General features: G+C 42.2%; 1 protein-coding gene across 1 annotated transcript in view; it reads left to right on the forward strand.

The window, feature by feature from the left end:
- Positions 1-8,095: 8,095 nt before the first annotated feature.
- The window catches only part of LOC118411574 (chymotrypsinogen 2-like), an 11,230-nt gene continuing 5,407 nt past the window's right edge, over positions 8,096-13,918 (forward strand). The window contains exons 1-3 of the mRNA XM_035813973.1: positions 8,096-8,298; positions 12,664-12,825; positions 13,328-13,516. Of these exons, the coding sequence (XP_035669866.1) occupies positions 8,232-8,298; positions 12,664-12,825; positions 13,328-13,516 (418 nt within the window). The 5' untranslated portion in view covers positions 8,096-8,231. The remainder of the gene's footprint in view (positions 8,299-12,663; positions 12,826-13,327; positions 13,517-13,918) is intronic.

Below are 13,918 nucleotides of genomic sequence, written 5' to 3' on the forward strand. Positions count from 1 at the left end.
ATAATCAGCACATTCAGGACGGCGGTATGATCAACACACTGGAACAGAAGAGAACAGAAGGGACAGAATAGACTGTTATTTAACGGGTCAAGGACGAGAAAGGCAGGTTCAAACCTATCCTCTACCAGGCTCCGTGGATCGGTAGAATCATTATCCTCACCACGGTGAGGAAACGTACTCTTCTGACCGGCTAACTCCCCTAGCGTACTATAGACTCTATTTGTCCAATTCCAACAATTAGACGACCGATCCACGAAGCCTGGTAGAGGCTAGTTCAAACCGTAAGAGAATACAGAACTAAACTGGCAGTACCACTCGGGCATAGATACAAACACAAGTCACCAACCATGTCACAGTAGATGTCGGGAAGAAGGAGGACTTTTTCTGGTTCCGCTGTTAGACGGCATGATCAACACACGGGTACAGAAGGACCCGAGTAGACTGTTGTTTAACGGGTCAAGGACAAGAAAGGCAGGTTCAAAACGTGAGAGAATACAGAACCAAGCTGTCATAACACTCAGTTGGGCATAGACACAGACAAAAGCCACTCATGTCACAATCGATGTCGAGAAGGAAGCCTTTTCCTGGTTCCACTGAAGAGGTGGGATCCTTCCACTGTCTCAGGAAAAGAAGTCAAACCCCACAAAAATTACAGTTTGGAGTTAGCTTTTAGACTAGATTAGACGCATTCTGTACTGTTCTACACTGTTTGTTTGTCCCCTTTCATGTTACCTGCAATTAGCCCTCTGGCAAGAATTTTCAAAACTATTCGAGGTCCCCAAGGCCGGTATTCACGTCTATTGAGAGGCAGAATTGCTGACCACTTTATGTAACCTACCAGCCAATCTAGGATGACCCCCGTTACATAACTGCACAAGATAAAATCTGTTTGCCAGTTGTCCATAGTCTCTCACTGATGTAGATCTGTCAGCGAAAGGAAGCTTGAATAGTTCGTATCGATGGGTTTTCTTCAGGGAAGTCATTTCAAGGAACTATTCAAGGAAACGGAAGTACCTGTGCTTTAGATGCACACCTGTGATGATTCTTTACGAGACGGAAATGTTTGAATGTTTGTTAGTATCGCACAAACGGTAAACTAACACACAGTTTAGCATCCAGTGCATCAAACAGTGGGCAGATACAGCCTGCATAATGATGTAGTCAGTTTAAACCAATTGGAATCCATGATAAGACTCTTATTGTTGACTTTTAGGTACTCGAGATTCCAGTGTCTTAGTTAGCAACAAGAGCAAGCTGATATATTATGCTTTTAGCGTCAAGCATTGGTGCATGTTGGTCACTTGTGTAAGGGGAAAATCTAATCATAGTTGCCATAACTCCTCAGGGGATTGCAAGATGTCGCTTTCCTCCGACAAGAAATCCACAAGAAGAAACTAACATCTTAAACATTAAGAAGTACGGGTGGCGGATATCCGTATGGGCGGATTCAGGGCTGCAATCTCCAAGTAAATGTCCGGTGGCACTGGTGGCTCATGGACATAGTCCACATATACGGTCTTATCTCCGGAAGAACTGACTGGTGATTAGTTTGTCTGAACCTGTCTCATTATTTTATTTATCAGCAAATGTGACAAAAAACACCAGTTCGTAGGTCAGAGGTCATGTGAAGGAAAAGACTAAGACCATTAACCTGTGTCATTGCTCCACGAAACTATCTCCAAGCAGATCCTACGGTAGCATAAGATAGTATCAAAAGCCTAGGAGTGTGCATGCGACTGGTGCCCGTCTGACTCCCTTTGGCTGGCTATACTCCTTGGCCAGTTTTGATACTATCTTATGGCACCGTAGGATCTGCCTGGAGACTATCACGAAGCGTCCCTCCGGTGACCAGATGTACCGTTTCTCACTCACCCCTGTTGCCGAACAGTCAGGATGTTCACCTTTCACCCCTGGTATTAGTGACCTGCGGTCAGCGACCCCTGCCAGAGGTGTTAATCTCATTCTTTTTCTGGGCAATGTAGCAATTTTACCGAATTGCGACAAATTGTTGTTGAACAAATTGTGGTTGCTGTACATCAAAGAGCTCCCACTTGCACCACTTCATCCATGCAGATATTGCAGCGTATCCTGCAAAGGAATGAAGATATTAATGCTGAAATAGCCTGATTAAATCTCGCTTATGGGAGCCCGCCCAACATCCGATGAGGTATAGCCCTGGACAGCAGAGTTTGTGTTACACAGACTAATGCTGAAAGATCTTGGTAGACGTGCAACGCTTTAGATAATGTTAAGACCATGGTGTTGTGAGCCATTCCTAGTTTTGAAAAGCTAGCGAGGCAGCTGTCATCAACGAGAACTGGTTGCCCTTGAAAAACGACATCTCAAAATAATGTTGGAACCGTTATCATCACATTTATCTGTAATAGCTTTTCCTTTTCGACACAGGGAACTCCGAGTGGGGTAACATATACACCGGGGAGGTGGCCATTTATTTAACGTGCGCGCGCGTAATCTTATCACTATCCGCAATGAAATGTCAACGAGATGTAACGTTATATGCATTGTTTCAATCGCCTTTTCAACTCGGAAGTCTGGCCTTGCAGGTAGCGCAAAGCAATGAGAAGCCACAATATCATGGATCTTTAGACATTCGGAAATTGTACCCCATTGTACGAATATATGAGAACTGCTTCGTACCACTGTTGTTTTCAAGTAATTCCAGAAAAATCGAAGCCAACCCCCAAAAGCTTAGATTGTAGTTCTCAGCGGCCAATATTAGAATAGGCACTTGTTCCAACTTGTCACCAATATTAACTATACGTGTATATACGTTTAGAAATAGCCAACACTATTATTAGAGTAGAATATTGTTCATGACTGTCCATTGTCACTATGTTTATACCATGTATTTGCAATTAGCCCTCGGGCACGAACTTGCAAATAAACTTCTTTATAAGTCTTTTATTTTCCATATACCTTATTTTCCATGTTGCAAGAACTTGGACATAACCACTCACCAATTATCAAAAGGGATCCTTCAGAAAGCACACTAGTATAACAGCGCTCAGGTATAAGCTATGTGTACTAAGACAGTGGAACCATTGTCGTAATAGACAGTCCTATACCACAGGGTATCCATATGTGCAGTATGATCTCTGTATGAATATTGCCAAAGATTTCTTGAAGGGTTTTTGTGCGTCAAAAGCTCGACGTTACAAACAATTGAACTCACACGCGCTTAAGTGACCTTGGTCAGGTGAAACGTCAAAACAACCCACTTCACCCCGTACTGACTTTACCTACTCCACATCGCGCACATGGCCACTCACCAAGCTGAGGAGACCTAACCAAGTATCAAGTAAGTAAGTACATCGCGCACGCTAGTTAGTTGGTTTGTACACCTGGTCAAGTGAAATGTGAAAAGTTCCCCTCTCCACTCACGACGTGAATTTACGCACTCACGACGTACTTCGTTTGTACACATTTGTACGCGAAATGTGAAAAATTCCCCACTTCACCCCAGACGTAATTGACGCACTCACGACGTACTTCGTTTGTACACATTTGTAGGCGAAACATTAGAAAAATCCCCCTCTTCATCCCATGCTGACGCCAGGCACTCCATACGTGAGTTTACACGTGTTACACCAGCGGAAATCAGCGGAATTGAAGTGGTTAGTAAACAGGTAATACATTATTATCAACGCTCTGTTATTTGACACTGGATCGTGTGTTCGTACGGACACTTTTTTTTGGCTCGTACGAACCGGTGGCACAAACGACCCAGCACGAACATAATGGCCAGCAAATGTGTATCATGGGCCCCCCAAAAGACGAAAAAAGGTCCAAAGAGCATAGAGCCTATGAGATAGGGGGCACACGAGCGCGTATATTCAAGTCGATATGAGTTCCGCGTTTACATTTTGTTGTTGTTTTTGTTTTGTAACATTTGCGACCGAAATAGTCGTTTCCTTTGGTTCTTTAAGCAGGCTGCACAGTGTAAGTCAAAGTAAAATCCAACTTCTTCCTCAGAAATCTTACTTGAACTAGCATAATGTCAATACGCAACTCATGCGGACTTGAAAATACACATTGATGTGACTGATCACTAGTACATCACTAGCACATTTCCCAAGAGCACAACGTCGGGTATCGAACTCGGGACCTATAGATTCCGAGCGGAACGCTCTACCAGTTACGCCACACGCTCCGGTATCCAAACACACTCCTAAGCTGGCTTCACTCCTCTGCCAGCTTTTGATACTATCCTATGCTACCGTAGGATCTGCTTGGAGATCATGTCGCGGTTGGGATACGTACATGTATTGTCCATTAAGGTGGGGTCACACCTGCGTATATATTTAAGTCCGTATGAGGCACGCATGGGAGTATTTGCCTCCACCAGGCTCCACAGGTCGTTGTAAAAATAATAGAAATTGGACAAACGTAAACAGGTAACATTTCAGACGAGTTAGCTGGGTCGCTAACCATACTTCTTTATCAGCTAACTCATCTGGCATGTTATGTATCTATATTTGTCCAATTCGTACTATTTTTCCCACCACCCGTGGAGCCTGGTACAGACAAAGAGCTTCATATGCACCTCAAACGGACTTAAATATATACGCAGGTGTGACCCCACCTTAACACTGCTAACATGTTCAACTCATATATCCGTCTACGTAAGTCAGTTCCTTTCTACTGTATTCTAAATGCGAGACCAGATCACTCATACATAACGTTAACTGTACTGCTATCGATAATATTTTGTTGTTTAATATGTATGTAGCCTCGTAGTGCTACAATCTGTATGGCTATTAGTTGTTATTGGTTGCCATACATTGTACCCTGTGCGATTGTTGAGCAAATAAAATTCATTCATTCATTCATTCATTCATTCATTCATACGTATCTGGGTGGGGCTTCGCGATCGTGTCCTGTGACGGAAACGGTCCATGACGCATCACGGATATGCGGTTTAGACATGTGTGCAAACATCCTTCTCGTGGGGAAACACCTTGATGACACACTCACTTTATTGGATTTGGGCTTCATCAAGATTGCAGCATGAGTGGCAAAAGGAGATTTGGTGCCAAAGAAAAAATAGATGACACAGACTAGTCCCAAAAGTCATAAAAATTAGCTTCGATAAGTGCAACTTCCATAGTTTAGAAAGGTCTTGGTCAGCGAATAAGCTAAGAAGCGCAAAACGATTTATCTTTAGTTGTAACTTAAATGTTACCCTGTATGTAATGTTGTAGCGAACTATGCCTTGACAAAGAGCGTTAATATTACGGCCCAAGATGTCTTCGAGTCGGCTCAAACTTTGCAACAGAAATGAAAAGAAAACTTCGTTGGGTAGGCATAGTTAGATTGATTATATAGAGCAATTACGTGCAGAAAGCCACAAGCAAATGTGGTGCACCAGGATTCTAGCAAGCGTCCGTCCTTTTGCGGCTGGGGATGGACCAAAATTTTGCCCATTTCGTCCTCTGTGTCGGAAAAAAATCGGCATGTAAAGATTCGTAGACTAATTGAACCAAGCTGAGTCTACCAGCAAAGTTTGCCCCGCAAAATAAAGAAATTTGTATTTCAGACGGTCTAGATTTCAATCTTTTCCGGGGAACATACCCGCATACGAAACAATAGTCTTACAGATTAAGGTTTGCAGAAACGGATAAGCAAAGAAAGGTTTGTTGCCTTAAATCAATTGGAAAAGGATTTTAAAGGTAACTTTGATGCTAGTAACTTGCCAATTTAACCTTTGTCAAAGACTTACTTTTCTTTACCATTGTACATCAAATGCTTTGTGCAAGTACTGTAAGTGGTTAAGGAAGCCGTTTTAAATCTGTTTCATTGTTGCCATTTCACTGTAGTTCATACCTTATGTCCGTTTTAAGATCTCATTGCTGTTACAATTTTCATTTATCTCCCTCTTCCTTGACATCTGCATATTTTTTCACTCTTCATTCTAAAAAGCAATAAAGTTCTTTACGGTCATTGTTTACAAGCGATGCTGGGTAAATGAAGTAAGAATAACGATGCCAAACGTCATCAGGAGTTTGTCCGCGTAACGCAGGTACTAGAGTTGATTAAGTGCCGCAGGAATTACGCACATCAGGAGAGAGAGAGAGAAATTAAAATCACTCTCATGTCAACCCATATCGTGACGAAGTCAATAAAACATCAAACAATATCGCAAGGTAATATCAGGTAAAACGTGATAAATTGTAATTTCTGACCACGACTTTAATAATAATTTGATTATATTTGCTCCTGTAAAACAAGGATGTGGGAATAAACCCGCAGCAGCAATGATGAAGCAAACATGTCTGCTTTGTTAGCATGAAAGGTTCATTTGTAAATGACATTATGCATAAACTAACTTTACCTAAACAACACTAAAATTGATTGGGACTTACCCCAAATTTTCAACGTCGGCCAAATGATTGGGGTAAGTCCCGATCAATTTTAGCGTTGGTAAGTGAAAGTTTAGTTTATCTATAATGCCTCCTTTGTGTCGGTAGAAATATTAACATTCTGCATAGCACGGAGATATCATTTGTTTATTGGTTGAATAGTGTAACTTTAAGTGCATGGCAGCACCAAAGGTACGCTGAATTACGAACTGAAACGTTAAAAGCTTAACCTAAGAAACAAAAAACCTAACGTTACACCTTACAGACAAAACAATATAAAACTAATAGGCAATATTAACACATTCTAATAAAAATATCATCAGGATCCATCCAAGGCTTCTCGAGTTATACTGTTAACAGACAGACGTCCATGCTCAAAACATAACCTTCTGCCAATAGGGGAGGTATAGTTGAAAGTTCTTCCAAGCATGTCGTACTACGTAACGTCGGGTGCTTATTGGCTGCCTTGGCTACGATAGGACAGAACAAAAATGTTCGGCCTGCGTTTGGCGTTATTCAGATTAGATGAGGGAGGAAATGGCGGAGAAGTCAGGCACTGCAGCTATTTGAGCAATATCAGAGATACGTTTATCGGCAACAAACGGTCTGTATAATCACCTTCCTGCGTTACACACCAGTACCACAGGCACGTGGCACCGCCTGGTTTATAGTCTTACATATAACGACTATATTGTAGCTACACCAAACCCTATAAACATTGACTAAGGCCACACTAACTAGTGACTCCCGTGGAATTTTATGGATGACATTCGCACGCGCATTGATTTTTGCTGGTTCTAAACATAAATTAGGCCACATGTGACCCAATAGCTTTGACGCTTCGGTCTACATTTACCTGTTGTCTGTACTTAGTATGTGGCACTGGTAAAATAAGGTACTAACTTGAGTGTAGTGCCACATTGTCCTCGTCTGTCGACATGTTCCAAAGCAAAACAAAAGTAACGGAAAAACGCAATAATGCCATCTCTGACTTTTCCGGTTTGAATGCTAAATCTTAGCATGCCCTTAACTTGTTTAAGTTTGAGTTCCTATTTTAAAGAAGTGAAGTTAAACCGTAAATGTAATACGTAGAAGCCGTTTAATTGCACTCCCCATTTGCCAGCACGTTTTGATGGTGCAACAAAGCGAAGTTATTCAGCTAGACCACATCACTACGGGACTTTGGGATTCCGTGCAATTATCAGAAGTGTGCAATTATCCGTTGCGCAATTAACCGGCTTCTACTGTAACAAAAAGCTCGAGGTCCACCTGTACAATCATGACAGTACACAGAACCTCCCCTAGCAAAATTTATTCTCTTAGCAATTCTTATGATGAAGGCCCCGTAAGTGTGTAACTTTATGTAAGTCGTCATTGTATCTTATTGTTTTTAATATTCTTCCTCATATTGTTTCCGCCTGTCATTGTAGTAGTTTTATCATTGTTTCTCATATTGTTTCTTTTATCATTGTGGTTGTTATATTTTATGTAGGTTACGTTGCTATGGACATATTCTGTCTGAAAGCAAAGAATAAAGTTCCACCTTACACCTGTCCCGGGTTGCCATGGCGACGGGAACACGCGGTGATTGACAGATGACGTTTTAATGAGCCCTGCGGTAATCCACTCACAGCCGTGTTGACAATCCCGGGTCAGCTTCCAGATGAACCGGCGGGCGGAATTCCTGTCCGTCCCCGCACGCAGGGAGGGGGCGGGGGCTGGGGATATTTAAATCTCCGGGGCATGCGCGAAGGAAACAGAACTCTTCTCCACCTCCACGAAGAAGACTTTTGAGGTCCGTCGCGAAGTTTTATTTCTTGACGCTCAGCAACCAATTTGAGAGAAGATTGGATGACATCTTTCGACTTGCTGCTCTTCGGAGCGGTTGTAGCTCTGTTAGCGCACACGAATATCAAAGGTAAGTTGTGACCGTTTTTGCCGAAAACGTTAACGCTAAGACTACACCGGCTATACTGAGACCGCCGTATTAAGATAAAATCTCAAGAGATGCCCTAAGGCGGGTTCAGTACTAGTAATATCCTAAGTATGAGCGCTTAAAGTTTACAGCAGACATTTTAGAAGACCTCAACTACTTTTTTTATGACGGTCTTGGTTGCTGAATTAAGAGTTGCCGTTAGCTTTTGTGACTTTTATGATGATCTAACTGTACATTAATGATAGTCTCGATTAATAATTGAATCCATAGTCAAATACACGTGTATACCAAAGTGCCAAGTGCAAAGACGTGAGTCAAGTTTGAAAGTTTGCACAGCTACGAGAGAAGTTGACCTACCGCGATTATTGTTGATGACGACAAACTTGGTCAAACCTCAGCAAGTCATGAATAAACTGAAGCTCTAGAGAAGGGAAAATTTCATTTTAAACTATGCTCTTTGATAACATAATTTTAAAAGACCGTGTAACATTTACAGACCTGTCAGTAGCTAAATGAATTGTTAGATAAAAAAAAATATGTCGTTTGAAAAAAAATGGCTCAAGTCAAAGCTGAGAAAATGATTTTGAAGGCTCTAAAAAGGCGTCATAGGATATATCAGACTTTAATTTCCTTCATTTAAATTGTTCTGGATGTAGTCTACTTCAATGGACGGAAAAGACAGAAAGGCAGATCCGGTAGCATTCAAACAGCGAGTAGGTTATAAAAGCTGTCGATCGCCTGGGTCCACCTTACCTTAGTCGAGACTTTAGTACATCCTATCACAAATCGGACCGCACTTTTCTTCCAGTGTGTCCACTTTTGCGCAATCCCTTTCGCTCAACTCCAGGAGCTTCCACTGCTTGGAGATGCTTGGACTGCTTTTTCATTGTCAGATTGCCATGACAGCACACCTGCGGCCAGTTAAGTCGTGCCAAAGTTTACTTTTAGCGATAATCACCATTCAGCAGGGCAACTGGGTCTAAAATCTAACCCTTTTGAATAGGCCAGAGTTTGTGAACAAAAGATCGAACAATGTGCAGCATGGACATCATGTATTTCAATATCATTTTTGAGTTGGTCCGGCTTATCTGACAGGCAAACCTGTTCTTTTTAAAATATTCTTTAACCCCATAATGTTTCCCTTGTCGTGATTTTCACAGCCTAGCTGGGTATATAAGTCGAACATCTGATAGATGGAGGAGATTTGGCCACACGTTTCGGGACAAAGCCGATTTGTCACACCTGGACCGCGATAGCGTTCGATACAGGTGTTCCGGACTGGGTGATAAAAAACCGTATCACACAAGCTTCGAAGTTGTATCACACAGGCTTCCATCGAATATTTCGAACGGACTCTGCGCACGCCGAGTGCGCCGCGGCGCGGTCGAAAATTCGAATACCTGATTCGGACGTTGGAATTGCTGTTCCAGGGCACCAAATTTTCTCAAGTTTTGGCGCATTTCGTATCGAAACATGAGTTTTCTCATGTTTCGGGCGACCCTACCCGCGGTCGGGCTAGTACCTAGGGTGATACGGAATACACCGTGTTGTATTCTACATCTACTCTTTGACTTCTTGAACTCCGTGATTTTTCTTGATATTTTGCCGTGATTTAGCAGCCTAGCTATGATAAGATTGTGCAAAACAAACATCTGTGAGAAAGACGAGATTTCGTCTGAAGGATTTGTCTATTGGACAACGCCTATGTTACACTCTATACAAGCAAGGGGAATCTAAATAAAACATTTATCCCATTCCGAACCGACGCCCAGAAACAAGATACAGGGCTGCTATTTCCGGCATCTGTCTGTCTTCTGTTTACTTCAGTTTCCAAGTAGTAGATCAACACAATAAATACAATACCGCAGTTGAGTGTCAATCAAACAACGGTACTGCACAACACTTAGAAAATGTACAGAGCTGAAGGCACTAATCCTTATAATCTCTATGTAAACCCTTTGATACAGTTAGGTTAATGGTTGTGAGCCTATTTCGATCCACAGTTTGTTTGAATATTTTTTCCGTACGGACGCTGATTTTGTCGTTGTTTTACAAGAGTAGCGAATGTGAGGCTATGTCACCCTGGACGCCGTACAAGTTCAGTTGGATGCGTTCCTACTTTGTTGGGATTCGCTCGATGTGGTGGATGTTATTACGGTACTGAACCTAACAAAGGCGGCATCCAGGTTAGATATATAGAGTTATACGTCAATCCAGGTAAAAAGATATGCCAAATAGCAGTTACTTAAGCACCTGGATATGATTATGTTTCCCTACTGACATCCAGTTGCTTGAGTGACTGATATTTGGGATATATCGAGTAATATCAAGCGCTCCATTTAGTTGTACATAACCTTTCCTCTGAAATAGCCAAATTTACCTTTGATGTTTTAGATACCACTTCTACTCTAGGTATCTAGGTAAGAGGCAGCTTGTCTTGGATATTATACTTTTGATTACTCCCTGTGCAATAGTTGTAGATTGTAAAAGTACTAGTCTTATTACTTTACTTTTTGACAAATGTACTATTTGTTTTACGAAATGCAATTTAAAAATTAAGAAAAAAAGCTTGACGTGAATATGACAGTTGAGTATGAATTGTATGACGCTATGATTTGGGAAACGTTTACAATAAGGAAGTTCTACATGGGATGTTTCTTCGTGATGCGCACAGGGAAGTGCAACTTATACCCTTTCCACCGACGGTCAGATGACCACTGCACTGCATGGGTACTCCAGACAGATTTCATTAATGTACGAGTAATAGCCTTTATTGCACATTCATGCACTGTCGGGCTAAGTACAGGCGTATAGATACAAAAGGTCGTAATACACATGGTTTCTAAGACTAATCTAAAACATGGCTTCTAAAACTATTGTAATGCATTTGTTCGGTTTCTTCTCGTTTCTTAGTAATGTTAAATATGTACTTTGAGATGTGTTTGTAAAATGTCCTTTTGATCAAAACTCATAAGAAAAATGAATTTTTGATAAAGAAGAGTATTTTGTAAGTGTTGTGTGTTTTCTTGCCTTTCAAATTTACATATGAATTATAACCAATTCATTGGTAACTACAAATTCACTTTTGGTCAGTTAACGGGCCTCTCAACGGTCTCCTCCAAGCAGGATTTGGGTTGGACGGTATCATGATGAAATGTTTGTATATGTTTCCATGTAAACCATGTCTAACAAATGATACCAGGTGTTACCTACCAGTTTAAACAGGTGGATACAGCTAAAACAAACCCCTGGTCACACCCTGTCCGACCGTTCCTGTGGCATGTATATTTGTATCTGTCTCCATGGGAACGGTGACTACTGAGGCCATGTATACCTGTTACAGGAAATACACCTGCAAATAGGTGGAGATCAAAACTTCGCACAAACTTTTGGACAAACTTTCGCAGACTTTGTACTTTGGATGTTTGAACCATGAGCGATTTTCTGAAATCATGAGCGAGCTCATCGTGCAGATATTGCCAATTTTGGCTTCGTCAAGCTTTGTTGTTTCTTGCTACATCGTACATATTATTCCGCTGGATAAGGAAATGATTTTTGTGTTTATTTGAAAGATTGACGAATGTTGAACTGCGTGGTACCACAGTAGCTAAATTGCAGGCGTACTTTTCCAGCATTATGATGTGTCCAATACTGTTTGCTTGTGCGTAGTGAAGATTAGATCATTTCTCATGTAACGTTGACCTTACGCGTGTCGACTTCGTTAGGCTTAGGTCCCATTTACAAACCGGGGCCCGGCCGGGATGTTTGCGGAAACGAAAAATAAAAGTGTTTACCAAGGAATATGCACAAACCATTCTCATGACTAATTTGGTTTACTTTCTGTGTTTTTCGCTCCGTTTTTTATCATATTTTTCGATTCCGGAAGCTACCCGGCCGGGCCCCGGGTTGGGAATTGGGACCTAAGCCTTATGAGGCGACTTCCATATTTTAGACAGCAAACTGGGTGGGGCGCTTGTTGTGTGATGTGTGTGTACCTGTCTCCATGCAGACCGTCTCTACTTGTGCCGTGTGTACTGTGTAGTCATATGTGTGTTGTGCTACTGTGTTAGAAATAGCACACACACATGATAAGGCTTGAAGAAGGTGACAACCTTTACGTCAACTTTTATCCAAACTTTCGCAGACTTTGAACCTTGATGTGGGCACTGACAATGTTTTTTTCTAACCGCGTACAAAAGTTTATCCTCACTGCAACATCATTACTTACAGTGTTATCCAGCGGATTAGTGTTCTTACTAGGTTTGTCAGAATTCATATCTTGTAACTCGAATGTTATCGGGAGGTTTTTCGTTTTTATTTTACAATCAAAACTTTCAATACCTGCAGAAATCCATGGATCGCCGGTGGAGCGTTCGGTTAGTGATGACGTCATTGGTCCACTGACTGCAAGTTTGCCTGGTGATGACGTCATTGATCGGCTGACGGGCGGTTCCCCCGGCAACGGCGTCTCTGGTCAGCTGACTGCGAGCGGCGACCTTGGCGGCAAATGTGAGCTCCATAACATACTTCTCAGACTTCTATACCAAAGAATAGAGGGGATTGCAATATTCCAGAGCAACCGTTTTTTCTCTTACGTCTACGGCTGTTCGCCCAGAAACCTTGCTGGAAGACCATGCAGGATAGAAACTTCTGGGCGGCCATGGCGGCAGAGGAATATCGGCATCCGACATCAATCAATCAATTAATCAATAAACTTTATTTAAACTGAAATAGCCCTGTCGGCCTTAGCCGCTCTTCCCAGAGGTCCGTTGGGGGTGTGGGGTCACGGGAAAAATAAATGAATTAATACAAAGTAAGTAAACACTTTACACCAGGTACTTTACCATCATGAATTTCATTTCAGCTGTCAATTCAAACTCAAGCTAAGCCCTCAAAGATGGGGCACTCCAATACCTTAAATGCTTACGACATACGCACACGTCAAGTATAGTCAAGTGGTAACTAAATGCACCCTCCATGATTCTCTGATAATTTTATTTCCCTCCCCCAGCGGAGTCCATCTGCCGCGGGTACGGCAGCAGGCCTGACGCTTACGACTGCCAGAGGTTCTACCAGTGCGTGCCGGGCCGCCGGCCCTTTCACTTCACCTGCCCGGGCGGCCTGCACTACGACCCCCGCCTGCGCGTCTGCAACTGGCCCTGGGCACTCCAACCGCTCTGCCTATCTCAGCCGGATCCAGGTTTGTGAAGATTACTCATTCAGGATGCCTGATTCTAGTTTCGTCGGCCATTTTGGATCCCGAGGTCATCCTGGGTCATTGCACCAAAACGAGGCTAACCTGGCATCGTTAGATAGATGGATGGTATTTATTGGGAAATCGCAGTGTCAGAGTTCCTTCTGCACCGAATTACATCCAACTTACAAATACTTACAAAATGGTCCATCTTCAGTGGTAGAATGATAGATTAATTCAATATGTACCACTGGGTTATACAAATGAGAGTATCAGACGTTTCAGATGTCATCCAACTTCTTTCATCAGTGAAAAGTCAAGTTTATAATTACATCCGAAAATAGTTTCATCAGGTTGGTAGAATATAGGATAAGGGAGAAATTCTTTGTACACAACCAGTTCCGTAAA

This window comes from Branchiostoma floridae, chromosome 3 (genome assembly GCF_000003815.2).
Source record: "Branchiostoma floridae strain S238N-H82 chromosome 3, Bfl_VNyyK, whole genome shotgun sequence".
Lineage (NCBI taxonomy): Eukaryota > Metazoa > Chordata > Leptocardii > Amphioxiformes > Branchiostomatidae > Branchiostoma > Branchiostoma floridae.